Below are 23,718 nucleotides of genomic sequence, written 5' to 3' on the forward strand. Positions count from 1 at the left end.
AACAAAAAAGCCAGTCCAATGCACTTCGATGCTACAGAGACCTGATAAAGGGTTCTCTGGTGAGAAGGGGTGGGATCAGTCCAAGCCATTCATGGTCAGATAGGAAGAATATATCAGTATTGGGTCTGCAGGGGAAGCCAAGGGCAGAGCAGTGGTAGAGAGGCAGAAAGAAGGAAGGCATCATCTTTAAGTGTCCCCTGAGCCTCATTTCCCTGATGCCTCTGCTTGAAACTCAACTTCCTTTATCCCATCCTTAGTGCTTATTATACAATCAAAAGTCTATGGGAAAGTGCTCGTAATGGCATATATACATGCCATTTCCCCATTCATTTTCATTGTAACATATTGCATTCACTTAATTTAAATATTATTGGCATTGCATTAACTCATTAGTTCATTCATCATCCCACTGAATTCAATAGAAGGCCCAACTAGTCTTCCACTGCCTGTAATGTCTTTGTTTTTGATCCAAGTGGCAAGAAAATTGTAGACATTCTACACCCTTCCCCTTTCCCCTGGGAAATGATCTGCCACAGGTATGACAAAGGGTCCGTATCTATACGTAACTGAAAAGGGCGTTCAGCCACCCTCTGTCATCTAAAGTAAACACAGCTTTCCACTCTTATCAATTTCATTGCTCTATTTCCCTGCTCTGTTTCTCTTCCTCTCTCTTTCCACATATCTTGTAAACCGTAATGTACACCATGTCCTAGCTTGTTTCTGCAGTGCAAAACAATTCATCCAATGCAAAACAGTTAAAAACAAATGAACGCAGGAGCAAATAAATGCATCTTCATTCTTTCCTTGACATTCATTCGCATTCACATTTGCTGATTCCTCCAGCAAAGAACAAATGAATGGGCTCATTCATTCATTTTCTAGATTAATTTATAAAATAAGTGCGCACTAAGTCAAACTGATTTCTCCTTACACCAGACTTATGCCTCATTTATTTCATCTAGATTATATAAGCCTTCCAGAGGAAGTTGTGATTCCTTTGGGGGCCTTCGATTACTGATGCAGTGGTCCAGGGAGGGGGGGGGGAAACATGTTTCATCCTCCTAAACCAAAACCACCTCTTATAATAAAGCTGGCAGTCCAGGATCTGCACTGATGAAGGACTCTGCCTTGCATACTAATCCTTGCATACTAATCCCCAATGACCATGATAACACTGCAGTGTGGATTCTGTCAAATTTAGAGGGGTATCCAGGGGAGAGATAATACTGGGGTTGGACCCAGTTTTGCAGGTCACCCATTGGCCTTTCCTGTTATTGTGAACTGGGGCCTTGGTTTCTCCAGGGAATGGAGTGCAATAGCCAGGGGGTGTGGTTAAATCCATGGTAGCTGCTTAATTTTCTTTACTCACCAATCCTCAGAGAGTGGGGACTGGCAGCAATCTCCATTAGCCACACCAAAAGGAGCACCAGAGGCGCCAAGATCCCGGGCATCTTCTATAAATCCTCATGGAGCCCTGCGGTGGTCTGGGCATGACATAACTCTGCAAAAGAGAGAGAAAGAGGAAAAGGTTGCTATGAAAACTCCTCCTGTCAATCACAAGAATGCCTTCTAGGCTGCGGTTCTACGCTAAGGTTGCCATACGTCTGGAATTTCCAGGACATAGTCTGTATTCAGCCCTCACAAACCTCTGGGTGAAAAATCATATGGCAGCCCGTGTCGGTAGTGTAGATTTTGGCTGGAAAACTCCCCAGGAAGCTTGACAACTTTTGTGTCCCGATTTTCACTTTTTGAAATATGACAACCCTATTCTACCCTGAATGCAGCTGATCCCACAGGCCAATAGGGACACATGAAGCCTTATAAAACCCTCAAATCCAAGGCAATACCTCAGTCTGAGCAATTTATATCTCACTGAGAAGCCAAGCTGTCTGCCTTGTCTCCAATGGAAATGGATCACCAGAATGCCTTTGAAGATGTCTACCACTTATGGACCTGTGGATTGTTCCTTTTTTGTCACAATCCCCCCTCAAACAAATATATACACAAACACAAACTGCTGCACCTAGCCATAAAGTGTATCTGAAGCCTGACACAAATTTAGAAATGAGGCATACTCTCATGATTTCCTAAAATGATTTTTTTTTTCACCCAAGTATTTTCAGAGTAGTGATGTTTTGGCTAGTGCAAAGGTATAGGATTCTGTTTTGTGCCATTTTTACATTGTTCTATTATGTACTGCATGATTTTTATTCTTTTGTACAGCGCTCTGCGATTTTTATATGTCCTAGACATATGAAGTATCCTAGAGTGACCTTGTAAAGTAAGAGACGGAGACCCTCATAGACATCCAGATGTTGTTGGACTCCCAACTCCCAACATCCCTCTGGATGGGGCAACATCTGGAGGGCCACAGGCTTTCCAACCTCTGCTTTAAACCTTCCTGGCGCTGTGGGTTAAACCACAGAGCCTAGGACTTGCCAATCAGAAGGTCGGCGGTTCGAATCCCCGCGATGGGGTGAGCTCCCGTTGCTCAGTCCCTGCTCCTGCCAACCTAGCAGTTCAAAAGCACGTCAAAGTGCAAGTAGATAAATAGGTACCACTCTGGCAGGAAGGTAAACGGCGTTTCCGTGCATTGCTTTAGTTCGCCAGAAGCGGCTTAGTCATGCTGGCCACATGACCCGGAAGCTGTACGCCGGCTCCCTCGGCCAATAAAGCGAGATGAGCGCCGCAACACCAGAGTCGGCCACAACTGGACCTAATGGTCAGGGGTCCCTTTACCTTTACCTCTCCACTCACCCCAAAATCTGAAATGGCACCCTTGAATTCAAGCCACTGTTCAAGCTACTGGAATTTGCAAGGGACTGTAAACCGCCTTGTGAACTTCGGATGAAGTGTGGCATAAAAATTTAATAAATAATCTTCATCAGATATTAAGCCAGCACCAGAGGAGACAGCTTTTGACCAAAGCATAGGCCACTCCAGCCCAAGATTGATGGGCAGGTGGAAGGAGGTGCTAATTATATCTCACATTGTACTGGCAATTGTTGGGCTGGGCTGGAGCACAGGGTGGCACTTATGTAATTATTAAGAGCTATTTTCTTCCATTTCAGAGATGCAGCTGCAAAACTGAATAAAAGATCACAGAAAGAACTGTGGGAGGGAGAATTTGAAGAAGGGTGGTTCAGAGGAAGAGCCATGAAAAATAAAACTTGTCATATCCAGCAAATGGCAGCACAGTGAGGATGAATTATTTCCCCCATATTGGCCCTCTGGGGCATCGTATAGAATTTATTGTTCCTTCTCTACTCTTTTAAGTCATATAAACAAATTAAGAGTAATTCACACATTCTGCATATGCAAAAGTGTGGCAAAACAAAATAGACATCAAGCTCATGTTATTTTATTCGCATTTCTATCGCCTGGGTTTCTTTTTTAGAAAAAAATGGGGGGGGGGAGTGGAGATCGCTGTATGTTTTGAGTTTTTAAAAGCTCTAAGTTACTAGGGTTGAACAAACCTTCCCGAGTGTATTTTTAAAGGGTTTCATTCTTGCAAAATTTACTGGCTTCTTTTGAGATCCTGCTGATGTTTTGACTGAATGACACATCTACAAATTCAACCCCAAATCCAGTTAAGGCTAGGGGGTATCCAACCCCCCTTAACCCAAGATCTTTTAAGGTTGCAGTGCTTAAATTGTTGTCCAAAACACAACAACGCCTCTAAATTCACTCTTCTCTGAATTTTGCAATGTAGTTCTCCAACTGAAAAATACATACCAAAAAAAAGCACATAGTGGGGGTGAACGTGCACAGAAATGCTTATATGCATGAAAATAATGTACAACATGCATTCTGTTGTGGGAGAACGCTTGCAAAAATGTGTATACGAGGCAAAACTGCTTACAGACCTGTGTATATTAGATGTAGGAATGGGGAGAACTGAACTGAATGTTGGAAAAATGAGAAATGGAAAGAAACCAGAATAGACAGATCTGTTCTTTAGTGTGATGCTGAACTGGCAAACACTTAGAAATATGGGAATGGGAAGGAGCATAGTAGTCTGAGTTCAGAGGGAAAGGAAATGCAAAGGGAACAGACAGTGGCAATTACCTGAAAAAAACCGTTATAGTGGCCAATTTACAAGGCAGCATTAGTGAGGCCATGTTGCTGTAGAATATAACCAAGCAGAAAATCAGAACCTTGCTGAGAATTTAGCTTTAATAAGGTAAGTATGGAGACATGCTGCAAGTTCTGCCAGAAGACATGATAGGCAGGTTCTGTTCTATCATTAGTTGGTAGAAGATGGGATCTTTGACAATGTTGACTCTTCTCACCCTTACAATCCTGTGGAAAGGAGGATTCCAAATGCAGCAAATTAGGGTGCCGATTGCCACACATTCTGACTGCTCAGGGTGAAAGTGTCAGCAATAGGATGCTGACACACAGAATAACTTCTGTGAGGGAAGAGAAAAGTCCACGCGGCTGGGGTAAACATCACAGGAATGCAAGGAAGAAAAATGTTTGTGGGCTGGTAGTAGTCTGAAGAAGTAAAGAAACAGGGAAAAAGAGCCCAGGAGTGAACTGTGAGGTTGGTAGTACAGGGCTGTATAGCTTCAGGGAAGGGAATAAAGGAGAAGTAAGAATCGAGCCCTGAAATCAGCCCTGAGTGCTCACTGGAAGGACAGATCCCGAAGCTGAGGCTCCAATAATTTGGCCACCTCATGAGAAGAGAAGACTCCCTGGAAAAGACCCTGATGTTGGGAAAGATGGAGGGCACAAGGAGAAGGGGACGACAGAGGACGAGGTGGTTGGACAGTGTTCTCGAAGCTACCAGCATGAATTTGACCAAATTGTGGGAGGCAGTGGAAGACAGGCGTGCCTGGCGTGCTCTGGTCCATGGGGTCACAAAGAGTCGGACATGACTAAACGACTAAATAACAACAACAACAAAAGAATCGAGGGGAAAGTATAAGTGGAGATGTTGGGATAGCTCTCAGAGAAGGCCTAGGGTAGGATGTACTGTGTGCCTTTTGCCATGAGGCTAAAGAGGCTGTTACGCTGGAGTTGGAACTTGAATTTCATATAATGATTTGCACTAACCAAACGACTGTTTGATCGCAGGCCTCCAGCGGCAAAGAGATCCCGTAAATAAATACACCCTTTGGGCACGTTTCACAATGAGCTTGATAAATGGGAGGAGAAGTGCATGCTGGTCAGAAAATCAGGAGCAGGAGACTGAATTAAGGATGTAAAGGTACAAAATGGATGGTTTGGAAGAGGCGGACAGAAGAGAGTCTGTGCGAACAGCCACCAGGAGTTGCCTGACAGCCAGAAAACCCCCTCAGATGCCGACTTTAGCTGCGAGAGCCCAAGAACAGCTGTGCTGTCCTGGGGCAGCAGTGATGATAAATGAGGCAGAAGGAGGAGAGAGAAATCCAAGAGGACCCTGGAAAGTGTCGGTAATTGCAGCTGAGCAGCCAGTCAGTGTACAGCCGAGGAAATGCAGAAGAAGGAAAGATTTCCATTTGAGCAGTTGATTAGTGTCTTATCTACTCAGGGCTGAACCTGTACCTGCCAAATCACCTTTGGCTTAATGGCAGTCATTTAGCTTCACCAGCCAAAATAGAAAAATATGCAAAGGCTTAATTTTTTAAGTGTGGAAGTTGTGTTCTCAGATCAGGAAGTCATTTTCTCAGATCCAGGAAGTCTGACTTATCATTATCATTGTCCAATCTTCTCTCTCTCTCTCTCTCTCTCTCTCTCTCTCTCTCACACACACACACACACACACACACACAGAGTCTCTCACACTCACAACATCAAACACTACTGAAGCCCACCATCACAGACTTAAAAGCCTAGAGGGTATTTGTTGTTTGCCTAAGAATACAAATGAAAAACATCATAGCCCTACAATAAGCCCAATGGTTCAAAACATACCAGAGTATCTGCAGACTGAGAAATATCAGGGTGTGCACTGCAGGAGGCCTTAGTGTTTATGCACAACCTTGTGAAGTAGGTTAGTCGCAGAAAGAATGATTTGTTTGGGATATCTAGAGGAATAATGTGGGATTAGACACTCTAACCACTACCGCCCAGGTTGAAACATAGATTTGGAAGAAACATTTATGCCTCTTAGCTGCCCAGTTCGTGAAAGTAATTCTTTGATGGTCACTCAACAATTCAATTATCCTTCCCGCTCTTTCAAGGCAAGATATGCACTGCCTTTCAGTACACAAGGGACTGTACAGCTGCATTGTGCTCCAGCAGCAACTAAGTCCATATATGAACCATTGTAACAATGCATCTGATTCCCTAGATGAGAATCATGCAGACACATCTACCCCAAGAGATTCATGAAATACTCTCTCTTACCGGAGATGTGAGCTGTTCTGAAGCTCTGCATTTTTTTATTTTACCAAATCTTGTGAGATTTCTTTGGCAGACATGAAATCAAAGCATAAGAATTTATTCTCACTTTCCTGCTCTAAACATCCAGGCCTGAGGATTTATTGTAAAGTTGTAAAGCTCCTTACAGGAGTTGGTTCAATAAAAGAGACACAATTTCATCTGTTCGATGCAGCCAATCCCCAATGTTAGCTGAATTTCCTCTCCCACCCCCATGCCCCAGTATTACAGTGTAATTAAGGGGTGGGTAAATTGTTAAGCACAGAGAGTGGAATGTGTGTTGGGAGGGGCTACTCTGCTAATTTGCATGTTTTAATTACATGTAATTAACTTAATATGCATATAATTTTCAGGAGTGTGGTGGGTGCCAAGCCACAGCTGGTTATCACTTTATGCTTACTCTTAAACTGTGAAACCCAGTGATAAAAAAACCCTTTTTATTCTTTGTAGCGGAAAGCAAGGCTTTCAAAAATAATGAGCCTTCAAAAATGTAATCGTTGTGGATTTTGACTTATCTACTTATCTCTACCAAACTGTTGCTTCGTCATCTAAGTTGGATGGTGCCTGGGAAAAGGGCTTTCTTGGTTGAGGGTGATACGTACTTGTGGAATTCACTCTCTAGGGAGGCTTTCTAAATTGCTGTGTTTTGTTCCAGGCAAAGACATTTTTCTTTATTACTCTGTCAGGTTTTTAAAGATTAAAACTGTTTTAACTCCTCATAACTACGGGGACAGACTGTGCCTGTTTGGAAGCCCAAAACCTTTCACCCCAAGCATACAGCAACACAAGGAAGCTTCTAAACCAGGTATTCCATTTGCATTTTGGCAGGTGGAAGATTCTGAGATCTGTGAGGAGAAACCCAAAGTTCAGCCTGAAATACCATTTGGACAATACAGTGGTACCTCTTGTTGTGAACGGGATCCATTCCGGAGGCCCATTCACAACATGAAAAGCCCGCAACCTGAAGTGCTGTATCTGTGCATGTGTGAAGCACGATTTAGTGCTTCTGCGCATGCACGAGTGGCAAAACCCAGAAGTAACCCTTTCCAGTACTTCCGGGGCGCCACGGGACACAACCTGAAAAAACGTATCATGAAGCAAACGTAACTGTAGTCTTTTACTGGTCTGTTACACAGCTGCTGAAAAGGTTCTTGGTGAGGAATGGGAAGATGAGGCTTAATCTATCGCAGGCCCTGCTGACACTCACTCTAGGGTAGGTTTTCAACCTTTTTGAGTCCACAGCTCCCTTAACCAACTACATTCTTTCTGTGGGGCTCAGGAGCCCAGTTTTGTCACCCTTGCTTGCAGAGCTGGCAGCCTCTCACCCTTTTTCAAACACCCTCCCTTGTGGAGGCCTCCTCTCCTCACCCCTCTCCTTAGGAATCCCTGGTCTCTCAGCAGACCCCACCCCACCCCAAAGAGAGGTGCCGCCCAGAGGCAGCATTCACCTGTAGAGCTTATAGCCAGGGCTGCTGCAATAAACAGCTGTGTAAGCCTTTGGGAGGCAGAGACGCAAGACAGTATCAGAGGAGGGAGGGAAGGAAAGAGGGACAGGGGACAGTGTGGCCTGTGACACCCCTGACCATCATTCAAGGCACCCCAGGGTGCCACAGCACACTGATTGAAAACCACCATTCTTGGGAGATGGTGGAGCAGCAGGGGCTGTAGCAAAGCGGCTCAGTTGGGCCTCCCAACTGCTTGTGCAATATCTCATCCTGCCCTGTTCTCAGCAGATTCTTAGCTGGACAGCTCCTCTGTTGCCTCAACCACCTTAGTGTATGCGCTATACCTTTAAAGGACATTTGAAACACATTTGTTCCCTCAAATAATTCTGGGCACTGTAGTTGGTTACTGGCTGCTGGGAATTTTGAGGGCTTGGAAAGAATGCAATTCAAATGTGCTTTAAAGGTGCAGCATGTACACATCCTTAGATTCTCTCATATGGCCCCTGTATCCTCACCTTCCACATCTGTGCATCTTCTGCCGTGATGCCTCTTCCCTATGCTTAAAAAAATAAATAAAACCTCTGAAATTCTCCAGTGAGTTTTGTTTTTTGAAAGACAAGAAAACTACCGCTTTTTGATCAACCTGGCATAGTTTTATGATATAAGCAACATTAACAGAACATGGTTATAGGCCTCCGAGGACACATGACAACTTGTGGAGAGGTACCTTTGTTTAAAGCTGAAATGATTTAAAAGTTAAATGTAATTAAATAGACATTTTGTGCTGCTGCTGCTGCTGCTGGGTGTGGGTGGGATTTCTGAATGTTGATTGTTGCTCCTTGTATAAATAAGTGAAAGCAATGAAATATTTGGGGTGGGGGAGTACTGATGAAGCCACAAAAATGGAAGTGGGGTTGAGAATTACTTAGTTAATTGCATTCATATCCTGCATTTTCTCCAGGGAGGTAAAGGTGGTGTGTGAGGTTCTCCCCCCTCCTCATTAAATTGAATAATTAGCTGGTTCTAATTGCAAAACATTGGGTTCTTAGGTTACTGGATCTAGATTACAGGAGTGTGAACACGCAGACTCCTATGACAGGGCACAGTGGGCTCAGAAACTTTAAGTTCACAGAAAGTTGGTTACTGCCAAGTGCTTGCAAAGCTGAATCAAGTTATGGAACAACATATCATTTGATGGGTTTGAGCAGTTATTTCAGAACTTTCCGCGTTATTGACAAAACAGCAGGATCGAGTCAGAATTTACTGGCACTGGCAAGATGGCAAGAGACACACAGAGCTAGCTATTACAGTGCATGCACACACATACACACAAAATCGATTTCTAACACCCTCTCAGGAGAGCAATTTTACAAACCCTGATACCCACTGACAGTCATGCATTAACTCTCTCTAATGTCCTTAGGGGCCTCTGTGCACCTTCTCAGAGACATCCAGTCACTGAGTTGTATCCAATGCTCATCCTCCTCGGAGCAGACCTATTGACATTAATAGACAGGGCTAACTTAGGTCTATTAATTTCAATAGGGACCACTCTAAGTTATTTGGAGATAATCCACTGAAAACAGAGGCAAAGCTCCGCTATTCATGGATTTGCTGGTTGCATGAAATACCGGCAAGGGGGGGGGGAATAAAGGAGGCTTGATCCCCCTTTGCCTTTTGATGTGGTTCCTTCAGCTACTATTTAAAAATCAGGCTACGGGGAGGATCACAATTTAGCTAAAATGAGATTAAGTCACCAATCAGGGTGTGTGCATTTAATTACACATTAAATGGATGTTGCATCCTGCCTTTCCTTAAAAAAAATAAAAAATAAAAAAGACAATGAAATTCCGTTTAACACTGAGTGGAAGCTGAGACAAAACCCCATCCAAATAAAAGCTTTCCCCACAAAACAGTAGAAGGAAAAGCACTTTAGCCAATTGAAAATCAGGTGGGAGAATAGGGGCTCCCCTACCTCTTCCCCCCATAACTCAGAAATTGATCTGCTGTTCTGTGGTTTCCACTGTTGCACATTTTAAGTGGGCAAGCTGCTCTCCTGTCCTTATTTATCCTACATCTCTATGACGGACAAGCAGAATATAAAATCAATTTTTATCTGCATGTAAAAATCTCTTCCATACTTCACTTTGAATATTATTGTCATTATTAATCACATGTATTGCAGCTTTAAGGCACTATTTATTTATATATAAAGCTTCTTCTTAACTTCTGTGTACAATATCCAAAGTGGCGTACCATAAAACCAATAATTAAAATGACTTAGGGCAGCATGCAGCAGCAGCAGCAGTAAAACTCCCATTTAAAATCTTGCATGACTCACTCATGAAGATGTACTATCTTAAAAGCCTAATTCAGCTAGTTCAGTGTTGTCTACAGTGACTGACAGTGGCTCTCCGGGGTTTCCAATTGGTGGGGAGGTGTCTCTCATAGCCCTACCAGGATATGCCCAGGAATTGAATCTGGGACCTTCTGCTTGTAAGACAGATGCTCTACCACTGAGCAAACGGCCTTTTCTCCTTGGAGCAGTGGGCGTTTTTTAAGTGCCTGGATTCCAACTCCACCCAGTCCTCCTAAAATCCTTTCTTCACCTCCCGTCTGATTCACGTCACCAGTCTGTGACACCTTTTAAGTAATGCCAGCAGCTCCTTGTAGCAGGACCAAGTCCCCCAGAAAAGATGTCATGATTGCCACCATGCGCCAAATGTTTTTTGGGGGTGGGGTGGAATCAGAAGAGTTGATTGTCAGAAGAACAGTCCTGCCAAAGAAAGATAATGAATGCAGAGAGACAAGTGCCTCTGTCCCCAGCATGCCCAATAGAAGGAACTGGGAAAGAGGAATCCAATCCCATTGCATTGTCTGGAATCACCAGTGTCCACCTCTTTAACATCTTCCTTTGCTAATGTCCCAGCCAGCCTTAATGGCATAACCTACATTTCCATAATGACTTACAGACCCCTGCGCAGGAGGATATGAAGACAGCTTCTTCCAAGAAAATTGGTGCATGTGTCTTTTACCAGTTTAAGAAAAGCCTGAGTGGATGCAGTGGGAGAGCCTAGCTATTGGAGAGCTGGTTCCTCCCTTGAGTATGACAGCATTACCCCTTCTTCCTGCTCATCAGTCCAGAGCAGCATGGCCAGGGGATCCTGCATATACTCCTCCATGTTGGGACATAAAAAATAATAATCCCAAATGACTTTGGGGTCAACTATTTTGTATTTATTGAATTTATTAAATTTCTATCCTGCCTGTGATCCAAATACATCAAAGAGGGAATGGTGCTATAACAGAGCAGGGGTAGCTACCATAGTGGCCACAACACGTTGTGGAATGATGTGAATACTGTGCACGAGGATGCCTCTATCTTTACCATCCTAAAGCATACAAATACTCCTGCCTTTTAATTCTAAATCAGTCAAATTCACAAGGGACATGCCTATTAGACTCAACAGCTATTAGAAACAATAAATTGCATCCAATGTCATACTAAGTAGCTGCCCCATCAATGCAAGGATTTAGGCTTATGCAAGAAGATTCCTCCTACCCTCTTCTTCTCATGTCCATGCCCTGCAGCCTCCCCAACCCCAAAGCAAAATTGGGGGAATGGGGGGGGTGCAGAGAGTGCCATTGCACAAGCATAAATCCTTGCAGTAACAGGATGGCTATTTAGAGCTACATTGAATATAGGCCAGTAGGAACAGGAAGAAGCTGCCTTGGACTGAGTCAGACCCATTGGTCCATCTAGTTCTGTATTGTCTGGCTGGCAGTGATTGTCTGGGGTTTAATGCAATAGACATTTCAGTCCTACCTGGAGAAGCTGGGGACTGAACCTGGAACCTTTTGCATGCAAAGTAGGTGCCCTACCACTGAGCTATGGCCCTTCCCCAATGGAGTACCTAGATGGAACCGCCATGTTCTAGCAGTATAACACTGAATGCCAGAAGTTGGATACAGTTACAGAGGAGGTTCTCACCTTCATGCCCAGGGGGCATCTGGCTGACCACTGTTGGAGAAGAAATGCAGTAAAAGACGGACCTTTGGATTGATCCAGCAAGTCAGAACTTAACATTTCATAGAAAGGATTTCCAGCTCAGAGCATATGATTGCTATGAAGTCTTGACCCCCTAATGCCAAGAAACTAGCAACTGCTTTACTTGGCTCAATCACAAAGAAGTGCAACATGGGCAGAAGAAACTTTCCATTAGCAGATTCCACCTGACATCTTTAAAACAAATTTTTTAATAAGGAACTAATCCCACTCTGGGCGGGATTGTCATTCTACCCGCTGTGCCAGCTGGAGAAAAAAAAAAGCAATGGAGATATATGGGCAAAACCAGAGGCATTGACCCCAGAGAGAGAGGCCTCAATGCCTTCCAGTTAAGATACCATTCCAGTGGTAAAAAAATGCTGGGAAATTTAGAAGGGGGACGGGCAGGGAAGGAGATGATGCTTAAGTGCTGGCAGGCCAAAGTAACACAAAAATGATGGAACATCAGCCTCCTGGAGAGGAACAGCAGGTTTATGATTAACCAGAACATGGAGCACAGGAGGAAAGCTACATTCACCTAACATAGCTTCCTCCTCCATGACAAGAAAACAGCCCCCTTTGCCTTATGTATGAACCAAAAGGCGAAAAGAAAGAAAGAAATCCTGAAACATCAGAGAGAGAATGCATTCCACTTAAAGCACTGGCCTTCAGCTGGAGAATGCTCTCCTGTTTTATTTGATTATGATTATTAGAAGCAAGTCAGGGAAATACAAACAAAAGAATACAATTCTAAAGCATCCTCCAATGGTTTTATTCATGTTCTGTTTCATAATCACCGCCATCCCATGCATTAACATATTTTAAGTAGGTCATTATATCTGCCAGCCAGCCAGCTTTTACTGGCATATCTGACATTTTAAACATATAGTTTATGCTGGTGTTTTTGTTTAGGCTGCTTACTGCTTTGCGATGTTTTGCACGAAAGTGTGACTTATAAATGTTTAAATAAATATTGTTCCCATTTTGCGGGGCAGAGAAGGTGAGGCTGAGAACAGGAGTGGCTTGCTGAAAAAGTGAAATCATGGTAGAAGGAAATTTGAAGCGACTTCCTGATTTGTAGATGATTTTTTTCAGTCCACCAGGCTGTACACATCAGCTGTCATTTTAGATCTGGTGCAGATACCCACCTCACGCTTCCGAGCTGAGGCCCAGATTAAGATAGGCCCTATCACTGGGCAGAGCGAAGCAGCCACCTCAGGCACCTAACATCTGCTGTCATGAAAGGTCAGAAAATGGTTAATTATTTATTGTATTACTATTGTGCTTTTACTTTCAGTGTTTGTGTGTGGGGGGGGTGAGAAATAGCTGAGGGACTTTCAGACTCTGCTGCCAAAATAACATGATTGGCCTTAGGCACTACACACCTTGGCTTGTGGGGAGTGGAGAGGTGGGGCTTAATTTGCCGCTTTGCCTCGGGCAGGAAAAGAAACCCTCACAAGCCAGCTTTGCTCTGCATACTTTGAAGATCCTAGCACAAGAACACCAGTTTTGCCTAAATGAAAAAAGTTATTAATTCTTCTAGAACTTTTGTTTGATTGAAGCTGTCTCCTCAGTCTACTACCCCACCCTACCTACAAGGAACTCCAAGTAATAGACACACATGCACATACATGATAGGCACTCAGTGCTAACAAATGCCAGAAGGCTTAGGATGCTGGTCAGTGATCCAGTTTTGCTGGAGGAAGCCCTTGAGAAGGAAACTGTTGGCTATTTGCAGTATGGTAGCGCTGCAGAGAGCTTGCTGGGGAGACCATGCATTAAAAAGGGACTCAAAAATAACTTAAACAAGGTTTTAATAAGAAAAACAAAAACTCCATTTACACTAAATACATCAACAACAAACCAGACCCAACCACCAACCCAACCCCCAGGGTAATGGGAGAGCTAGATGCTGCTCCTTATATACTACACCCAATTGCAGACAGGGCTTAATCAATACAACTCAGCAGCACCTGCTATGTTTCACAGCTGTAAAGCTGGGTCTTGTTATCTAGCTCTGGCCCCTTAAAGACATACACATCGAGTGGAACAATGATGAACCTTTACATTTAAAGAAACCATTCAACAGAAACATGCAAGTCCTCATTCCCTCAGTACTCTTATTTTGGTTCAGGGTTGGCAATTTGGTGGCCAGGCATCCTGTCTCTAGAGCCTACACTGGCTCTAGCTGCTCATCCATAACTGAGAGTCCATGTTACAGGTAGGTAGCCGTGTTGGACTGCCGTAGTCGAAGCAAAATAAAAAAATTCCTTCCAGTAGCACCTTGGAGACCAGCTAAGTTTGTTATTGGCACGAGCTTTCGTATGCATGCACACTTCTTCAGATACACCCTTGCTTTTTCCTGTAAGACCAATTGCAGTCATTAACAGTCGTCAACAGTCCATGGTCTTCTCGGCTACAGTGATGCCATGCTACTCCTTTGACCTGCATCCCAATTAAGACAAAGATGGAGAAGAAGGTGCTTTCCCAGCCATCACCCATAACTTCTTAAGACAGCTTTGAGAACTACCACGTGGCTGCATGATCTGGCAGAGGCTTCTCTCATCATGGCAGCGTTAGCCGTTAAAAGGCTTTTTTCATGTGCTTAGCTATGGAAAATACAAAGGGACGGGAGAAGATATAAAATGAGGAGGCAACAGACTCTCCCTCACTTTGCACCATGAAATAATTTTGACGGCATGTTTAGACATTTTTAAAGTGAGATTTGCTTCCTTGGGGGGAGAGGCTGCTTTGAGGAAGAAGAAGGAAAATACTGCTGCATATTTAACGTGATCCGCTTTGTTGTGCTACAGAACATTCTTCCCAATTTATGCTGTAGCTACTTTGTGAGATCTTGAGATATTTGTGCCGTAGTTGTTATTCATTTCGGCAGAAGCTCACGACGGAAGATGCTGTTAAGGTGGGGAAATGGGGCATGCGCTAATGCTGATGCTTCAGTCTATGTTCCTGAAAGCATCCCTGAACACCAGATACATCATCTTATGCCTTGCTGGCTGCTCTTTGCAACAATAATATTCCTAGAAAATAGGCCTCCCGCTCTCTTTTGCAGAATTATTTGGACTGTGCGACTATGCAAGCACTTTCCAATAGCCTTATTGAGGGGCGGGGCAGGGGCAAATCAAAACATTACCTTCATTCTATAAAGCCCTTAATCGTCTGGGACCTGCTAGGAATATAAGAAAATGGCCATATATAGCAGAGACAAAGCACTGGCCCAACCAGCTCAGTATCACCTACAATGACTGGTAGTAGAGTTTCATACAGGGGTCCTTATCAACCTACTCAGATATACCAGAAATTGAATGTGGGGGTTTTGCATGCAGAACACGTGCTCTACCTCTTCTTCTGACTCATTTTCTTAGCAGGAACTCACAAGGGAAAGGAGGTGGGATAGCACCATGGACAGCACCGTTGAGCCGAAGTAAACTCTTGTAAGTTTCTTCCTGTGGTCCACTTTGCCAAAGTTCCACACACACACACTTGACCTAAAGACTGTGGCCCTGGCCTGCAGACAAGGTCTTCTTTGCCTTCTTGTGTCCTCCTGCCTGGCACACTCCCTGTCTCATTGGAGAGGTGTGATGGCACAAGAAGCACTTGATTCCTCTCATGAGGCAGGCTCAAGTGATGGTATCCAGTGGAGTCCTGACTCAGGCCATTGGCCTCAGGTTTCATGAGCTTTGGGCTCTGTTGGGACTGAAAGCAGCATCAGGAACGCAGTCTGGTTCCCCAGTCAGTGATACAGCTGATTGCTCCTCTTCTGAGTTTGAGGCCAGGACGCTACTGAGCTACATAGCAGGTCATTTCACGAATGTCCACATTGATCTGCCTCAGAATCTCACTCTGATGGGACATCTGTTGTGCCTCTCCCTTCCGCTCTGACATTACAACTTTTGGCCTCCAATGCCACAAATTTACCACCTGCCACAGTGTTGCTCTTTGGTGTGTTTGGATTTTTAGTGATGTTTTTATTACTGATGTTTTCAATGCTTTTATATCTTCGTCTGCTGCTCTGTTTGATTATTGTGGTTTAAAATTTTAATGTATTTTATACTTTTTGATTGTGAATTGCCTTGAACTTTTATAAAGAAAGGTGTAGTAGACATATTTTTAGCCTTCTGAGGCTTTCAGCTCTGCCTGCTGCACTGTTGGGACATTCAGCAGATAAGTATGAGAGGGAATATTGCAGTACTCAGATTGTGGAATGGCATTCTGAAGGGGAAATGCCATGGTCCTATTGGAGAAATGCACAGAAAATAATGTTGTTTCAGCTCCCATTCAGAGCAAAGGTCTCTGAATATGACTTTTGCTATGCTTTTACTATAGCTTCCCTTTTTGTTGCTTTGGTTACTGAGTACATGTTAATGTAGAAAAACGGAGCATATAAAATCATATAAATAAATGCATAAATATCCATCCTCCAGCATTTAGTCTAAAAGTTCCCCATGAGAACTTTTCTACAATAGCATTCGTATACCAAGTTTTGGAAAAAAAAGGGGAGATCTAGAGGCATTCTAAAATTCCATTTGAACATTCATTTTTTGAGATAGATTTCCAAGCCAGAGATTAGAATGAATCCCCGAGATAATGCATTCCAAGCACTCTGAACATTTGAAGTGTGCTATATAAAACTTAATTGTTGTTATTAAAAAATATATAGCATGCTCAGTCGTGCATACCTTCAATCTTTATTTTTTTCAGCTTCTTCTTGTTGCAATCTTATCCCCACTCCACATTATTTTCCATGTTGTAGACCAGGACCTGGAAACTTTTGCATTAGAATAAAAACATACTGTGATAGGATGCCATGGACTCCTGGCAAGGACAGGGGAGACCTTTGACCATCTCAGCAACTGAGGCAACCCTTCCACCTGGCTTCTTCAGAGGGAGAGGAAAGTCAAATAACTCCTTCCATCAGCTTGGCAGGGACCAGCTGCCATTCTGCTCCTCCCTTCCTAGCTTCATGTAGAGAGGCCAAGTCACCTAAATTTATTTTCCTCTACCCAGCCTGACACTTTTCAGTTGTGTCTACTAATTTGTAAAGCTATCATTTTAAACAGTGAACCATCTTGAGTACTTTGGCAGAAAGACAGCATGCAAATGCAACAAATGAGCACCCCAAGGGACAAAGAATGTTCCATTTATCAACATCTTCAAATATTGACGATTCCTCCCTAGAAACTCCCTCCACTCCTCTGACATACAGCCTTGGCCATCACACCAGTCCCAGAGGCAGCAGGAGACATTCCAGCCTCACTGAGAAAATGCCTCCGAAGCAAAACACTGGCCCTTTATCAGACGACTGCTCATCCCCATTTTTTGTTGAACATTTAGCTATTTTTCTTATTCTTGATGAAGAAGAGAAGAAGAGTTTGGATTTGATATCCCGCTTTATCACTACCCGAAGGAGTCTCCAAGCGGCTAACATTCTCCTTTCCCTTCCTCCCCCACAACAAACACTCTGTGAGGTGAGTGGGGCTGAGAGACTTCAGAGAAGTGTGACTGGCCCAAGGTCACCCAGCAGCTGCATGTGGAGGAGCAGAGACGTGAACCCGGTTCACCAGATTACGAGTCTATCGCTCTTAACCACTACACCACACTGGCTCTTCAGTGGACTATGCTATATAACACTGAACTTTTCGTTTTGGAATTATCTGCTCTTTGGCCTATGCCCTGCTGGGTAGTCCTAACCTTGCTTTCAGTTCCCACAGTGAGCTGTCCCTGGGACTGATTCTGGAAAAATACCCAAGGCCTGCTTGTTAGGCCTACTGTTGCTTTGGCTTCCAACAGTGAGCTCTCCATGGTGCTGAAGCTGAGCTAATGCTACATTTTCTTCTCTGCACCTTTGCCTACCTAGTTCTTGTACATATGAGCCCTCACCCCCCCTTGCTTCCTCCCAGCTTCTGATTTTGAGTGGCAGGCTGCTCCTGAACATGGATGTTTCAAACTTCCCACAATTTATTTAATTAAACTATTTACCATCTGGCCTTTCTGGACTATGGTGGCAAACAAGGAAACCACCATAAAACCACAACACAATTGTTGTTGATGCTGCTGCTTTTCCCATGTATGCATGGAAGACCTCTCACTTTTGTATGACTGAACTAAGTTAAGAGGCACATTGGCTGCCTCACCTACCACTACCACACAGCATCCAGAAGACTACCCATGAGTGAATGTGGCTCTTGGGCTGATAACATTTCCACCTCCCAGTTCTTGCCTCTGCCAGATGCATGGCTAGCAGCCAATGATGGAAGCATCTTCCATGAGTTTGTGGAATACCTCCACCGTCAGAGGCAGTAATACTCCTGAACACCAATTTGCTAGAAACCACAGGAGGGGAGAGAGCTTTTGTACTTGGGCGCTGCTTGTGGGCTTCCCATTGGCATCTGGTTGGTCACAGTGAGGGACATGGGTGGCGCTGTGGGTTAAACCACAGAGCCTAGGACTTGCCAATCAGAAGGTCGGCGGTTCGAATCCCCATGACGGGGTGAGCTCCCGTTGCTTGGTCCCAGCTCCTGCCAACCTAGCAGTTCGAAAACACGTCAGAGTGCAAGTAGATAAATAGGTACCGCTCTGGCGGGAAGGTAAATGGCGTTTCCGTGCACTGCTCTGGTTTGCCAGAAGCGGTTTCGTCATGCTGGCCACATGACTTGGAAGCTGTACGCCGGCTCCCTCGGCCAATAAAACGAGATGAGTGCACCAACCCCAGAGATGGTTATGACTGGACCTAATGGTCAGGGGTCCCTTTATTTTCACTGGCCACAGTGAAAATAAGATGCTGGGCTAGAAGGGCCACTGACCTGATTCAGCTCGGCTCTTCTTATGTTCTCATTTAAAACCATCTAGACTAATGGCCACCCCCACATTTCATGGCATCAAAGTTCCATGTTGATTGTGACTGTATGAAGAGTACTGCAAAATGCCTACACCCCACCCCTACAGGCTTTTCACTGGGTGCTTTGATGAGGCCTCAGACATTCCTATTGAGATTCAGGAGGGAAAATACCAGACACAGGCACTTGATTTTGATGGATTGCAAGAGGAAGTGTAAGCAAGAAAATGCAGTTCGAGCAAAGATGGTAACTCTCTCACCGCTGAAACAACAAATTTAACAACTGCAGTGTGGAAAGGATTCCAGCTAAACTGTCAGGAAAAATCAGTAAATACCTTTTAAAGAGCTTCTCCCCCCTCCTCCCCCTTAGCCTCCAGGTGGATGTAATGAATGATTTCTCATTGCAAAATCTTGTCTGGAGATAAGGTTGGATTTAAGTAAGACTGGGAAGAAGGGAAAGGAAACGAATGAACAAAAAACAAATACCGGATGGGTTGTTTCCAAACTATTTATTTCTGGAGATGGGTAGCAACATTAGTCAGGCAGAGTTAAAGAACATAAGAACAGCCTGCTGAATCAGGCCATCTCACCTTACATTCTTTTCTTGCAGTGGCCAACCAGATGCCTCAAAAAAAAAAGCAGAAAGCAGGACCTGGATGCAACAGTAATCTCCCCTTCTGTGGTATCCAGAAACTGGTATCCAGAAGCATTACTGCCTCCGACTGTGGAGGCAGAGAAAAGCCATTGTGGCTAGTAGCCATTGATGGCTTTCTCTTCGATTCTTAACTTTGAGAGGATACAGAAGATGCTAAAGTTGGCCTTCAGGAACTAATGACGGGCATAAAATGACTTGAAACTCCTCTCTACCTCCTTGTGCCCTAACATGACCAAGTCACAGAACCTAGAGTTGGATGGATGGCGTTATGCAGATAGGAGAAGGCATGGGTCTCAACGGCTCCCACAAAACTGTGTGGCATGCAATGAATGGGTTGCAAAGTGGCAAGAATATTGGCGGCAAAAAATCTATTTCACCCACCCAATAAATTCTGCCCCTTCTAGAAATTGTTTTGCTAAAAACCAAAATGCATGTAGGGGTCAATCAACTCTCTCTCTCTCTCTCTTTTCTCTCTCTCTCTCACACACACACACACACACACACACACACACACACACAACATCTGCTTCCCACTGCTCCACAGGAAGACAGTCCAATCTGCACCTGACTAGATTCATGGACAAATGTGTGGAGGATAAGGCTACAAACAGCTACTAACCAGGATGGTTATGTTCTACCTCCATTGCCAGAAGTAGCATGCCTCTAAATGCTGGTTGCTGGGAATCACACCTGTGGAGACTGCTGTGGCAGTCAGGTCCTGGTATCAGGTTTCTTTTCCACAGGAACCTGATTGGCTGCTGTGGGAACAGGATGCTGAACCAAATGAGCCACTGGCCTGACCCAACAGATTCTTTTTATGTTCATTCTGTACAATATGCAGGTCCTCTTACCACTCCTCTTATTCAATGGGAACATATTGTAGTATCCAAAAAAAGTCTACCCAGGAAGCTGGCACATGTGTCTACTGGGCACCTCTGACCAAGAAAGAACTTTTGAGAATAACACATCGAGGAAGAATCACACCTTCTCTTATAGCCACCTCTGGCATGGACCAAAGCAACATACACTCCTAAAACAACACCAAAAGCTCTTGACTAGGAAGCTCGAGGTGTAGGAGAAAGTTCCATAACAAATTAGGATTGGTTTTAATCCATGCCAGGAATGGGTTTAAAAATTAGGCTGTGGAACTCACTGCCCCAAAAGTGCAGAACAGAACACTGGCCTCCACTGGAATTAGGTGATGGCAGAATGTGTGCATCTCCAAACTAATGTACAACCTAGATGGCATCTATATTGGATTTGAATTGATTTTGTGTTGTTGGTGTTTTATTTATTTTTACAATGGTTTTCATATATGTAATTGTTTAAACTATTTTTAAAATATGTGCAGTCATTCTCTCTATGTGTGTGTGTGTACACACACACACACACACACACACACATCCTTTATATATACATACATATATCCTATATATGTTTATATAGAATATTGTAAATTGCTTTGAGATATGTAAATGAATCCCCATTTCTTTGGTTCATTTCAATGACCTTTTTTTTTTACTTAGGATGCTGGGTGAAATCTTCCTCAGGCAAAAAGTTCCAGTTAATTAGTCCCACTTACCACCTGCATGGAGAGTCTGCTGCAAGATTGCTCAAGGTCACAGTGACTGTGCAGAAATCCAATCATTAGTGGCATGATCTCCCAGTGTACACACCCTCTAGTCCTGGGGAAAATAAGCCTCATGCCTTTATTAGCTAAAGGGGTGGGGGAAATCTACCCTTCTGTACCCAGGCTTTTCTGAATAAAAACTGGCCTTTAGCCTGGGTCTAAGGGTTCCCATTTGGATGAAAGGCTGTGTTGCAGCAACCATGTATGCCTGGACACAGCTGGCTGATGGGTCTGGGATTCTAATGGTATGAGGCAATCTAGCTTTTTAAAAGAATTTTGGTCTGTGCCTGAATTCCCAAAGGTGTGTTTCCTTTGTTTCCAAACTTCAATTTTTAATGCAAAAGGGTTCTGTTTGGCTTTGTGATCGCTTACTAAAATATTTGCATTTATTTATTTGCAGGTGTGGCTTCTTAACAGTAAGCTTTTGGCTCCAAGTACCTGGTGCCTGGCCACTGGCAGGGGTGAAATAAATATAAGGGAAATCTCATCTGCACATTCCATTTCAATATATACAGGGTGCAACATGGGAAGTGATTTATAAATGAAAATCATCGTTGTTGTCCTTATTGTCTACTAGTATTATTTCATGAAATACCAGCCCAAAGTGAAACTTCATATTCACCAGAGACTGGAGAGAAAGAGAAAGAGAGAGAAATAAATAGATGCTTATATGCACACAAACACACACTATACTGTACATGCATTACTCATCCCTGGTACTATTTGTCACTTCCTCCTCCCCATTTGCCTTTTGGGGGTGCTGTGTAAAAAAATAATAAAATGCTAATCTGAATTTCTAGAACTGTCATTCTTCAGGGTTTAGTGCCCTCCCCTGGGATCTCTCAAAGTCACATCTCTAAGTAAATATATCTTACTTTATTTATTTATTTTCGCAAGACTGATTGCAGTAAAACCTCACAGCCGTTTACTAAAAAGAATGAAACAATAACATTATCATAAAAAGTTTAAAACTGCTATTTATAACATTTTTAAAAATCCAAATCATCAGTAAGCTTTAAAAAAAATCAGATTAAAACACATGTCGGCATTCTGCATGTCTGGATAAGGTTGTCTAAGCAAAAAAATGTTTTTTCAGCAGATGCCAAAAACAATACAACGAAAGCAGCTGCCTGATGTCAGAAAGTGGGCAGTTCGAAAGCGTGGGTGCTGCCATACTAGAAGATCAATTTCTTACAAAAGCAGAACGGATATTATATGGCACCTGAAACAGTACTGGTTCCATAGGTCAAATGGGTTGAGTGGGCATATATATGGGGTTGGGTGAACTCGCGAGTAAGCATCTAATGAATGCGCATGAACTCTAGAGCATCAGGCAATGCTCAACCTACCATTTCCCAAACTCCTGTTACTCAGAGTTTGTCAGGCATATTGCCAGACAATATGTTTTTCCATATATTGCCCTCATATCGTCAGACAATGATACACACAAACACACTGTATATATACCGCATTTTTCCATCTATAAGACTAGGGTTTTTTACCAAAAAGATTAGGTTTAAAATTGAGGCTCGTCCTATACACAGGTAGTGCTGAGGGGTGTTTTCTTAATTTGGAGTCCCAAAAAACAGGGGGCGTCTTATACATGGGGGCATTTTATACACGGAAGAATACAGTAAATTGAATATCCTCATGGCTTTGATTTAGCAGAGGAAATGAATGCCACATACTTCATGCTGGTGGCCGGTGTGTGCACATTTGATGAGTGTGTACATCTGACTCTGAAAGGCTGGTATACAGAATAAAGTTCATCATTTTTGTTGAATCAGAGTAAATGGTTTTAATCGGGTTTTGAATAAATGTGCAATTAGTTGTTGCTATTTTGAATTTGATTTGTGATAGCTTCCTTAGCGGGCCATGCAATGTCTGTTCTGAACAATGCTTTTTATAGGGTAGAGTGGAAGGCACTGGAGATGAATTTATAGAACTAAGGGGGGTGGCCCCCCAAAGTTTGTGGTCCCCAAACTTTGGGGGGCCACCCCCCTTAGTTCCATAAATTCATCTCCAGTGCCTTCCACTCTTCCCTAAAAACCATGCATGTTTATTTTCAAAGACTGATTCATTGTGTAGTTCTGTTAAACTTGGGGGTGGGGAAAGAAAAGCAGCCTTTCCCACATTGCCACATCAGCCTTGTTGTTAAATGTCCTGGTAATGTCCTTTGCCTGGAGTGAACTCATCTGAGGTGAGATACAAGCCGGCAATATCTCACTTCCCTAGGTGTCCCCGAGAATGAAAAGACTCTTTGTTTCCGCGTGGGGTGGCAAAGGCACAGCTGTAGGAAGGAGTCATTCAGTTAGCACCACTCAGCGTCAAAGCAACAGGAGGTGATAATAGAGATAAAGCTTGTTGGCATGAAACAGATTACTTCTTCCTACCCTCTGTGTTATTTTGACTGTCCCCACCACCAAATGCACGCGCACACACACACATACACACACATCCTTGGAATCTTCGAGAAAAACACAATTCTAGGGGAAGAGAGTAGTAGAATGGAGCAAAGTTGAAGGCACCAAGGCCAGCTCCAATGTTGAGACTTTTAGAAGGGCTTTTGCCAGCGGATGACCATTTGCAGCACAACCTCCATCCCCACCCAAAGGAAAGATTAGAAGTGCATTCCGTTATGCAAGGCATGGGGAAAATAGACAGAGAACAGTTTTTCTCCTTCTCTAACAACACTATAACCTGTGGGAACCCAATGAAGTGGAA

The 23,718-nt window shown here is 43.6% G+C and overlaps 1 protein-coding gene across 4 annotated transcripts in view; it reads right to left on the reverse strand.

The window, feature by feature from the left end:
• GRIK4 (glutamate ionotropic receptor kainate type subunit 4) overlaps positions 1-23,718 on the reverse strand; it is a 472,983-nt gene that overhangs the window by 301,618 nt on the left and 147,647 nt on the right. For all 4 annotated transcript variants that reach the window (XM_079954667.1, XM_079954665.1, XM_079954666.1 and 1 more), the window contains exon 2: positions 1,370-1,501. In XM_079954667.1, coding sequence (XP_079810793.1) covers positions 1,370-1,451 — 82 coding nt within the window. In that variant the 5' untranslated portion in view covers positions 1,452-1,501. The remainder of the gene's footprint in view (positions 1-1,369; positions 1,502-23,718) is intronic.

This window comes from Podarcis cretensis (genome assembly GCF_951804945.1).
Source record: "Podarcis cretensis genome assembly, chromosome: 15".
In the NCBI taxonomy this organism is placed as follows: Eukaryota; Metazoa; Chordata; class Lepidosauria; order Squamata; family Lacertidae; genus Podarcis; species Podarcis cretensis.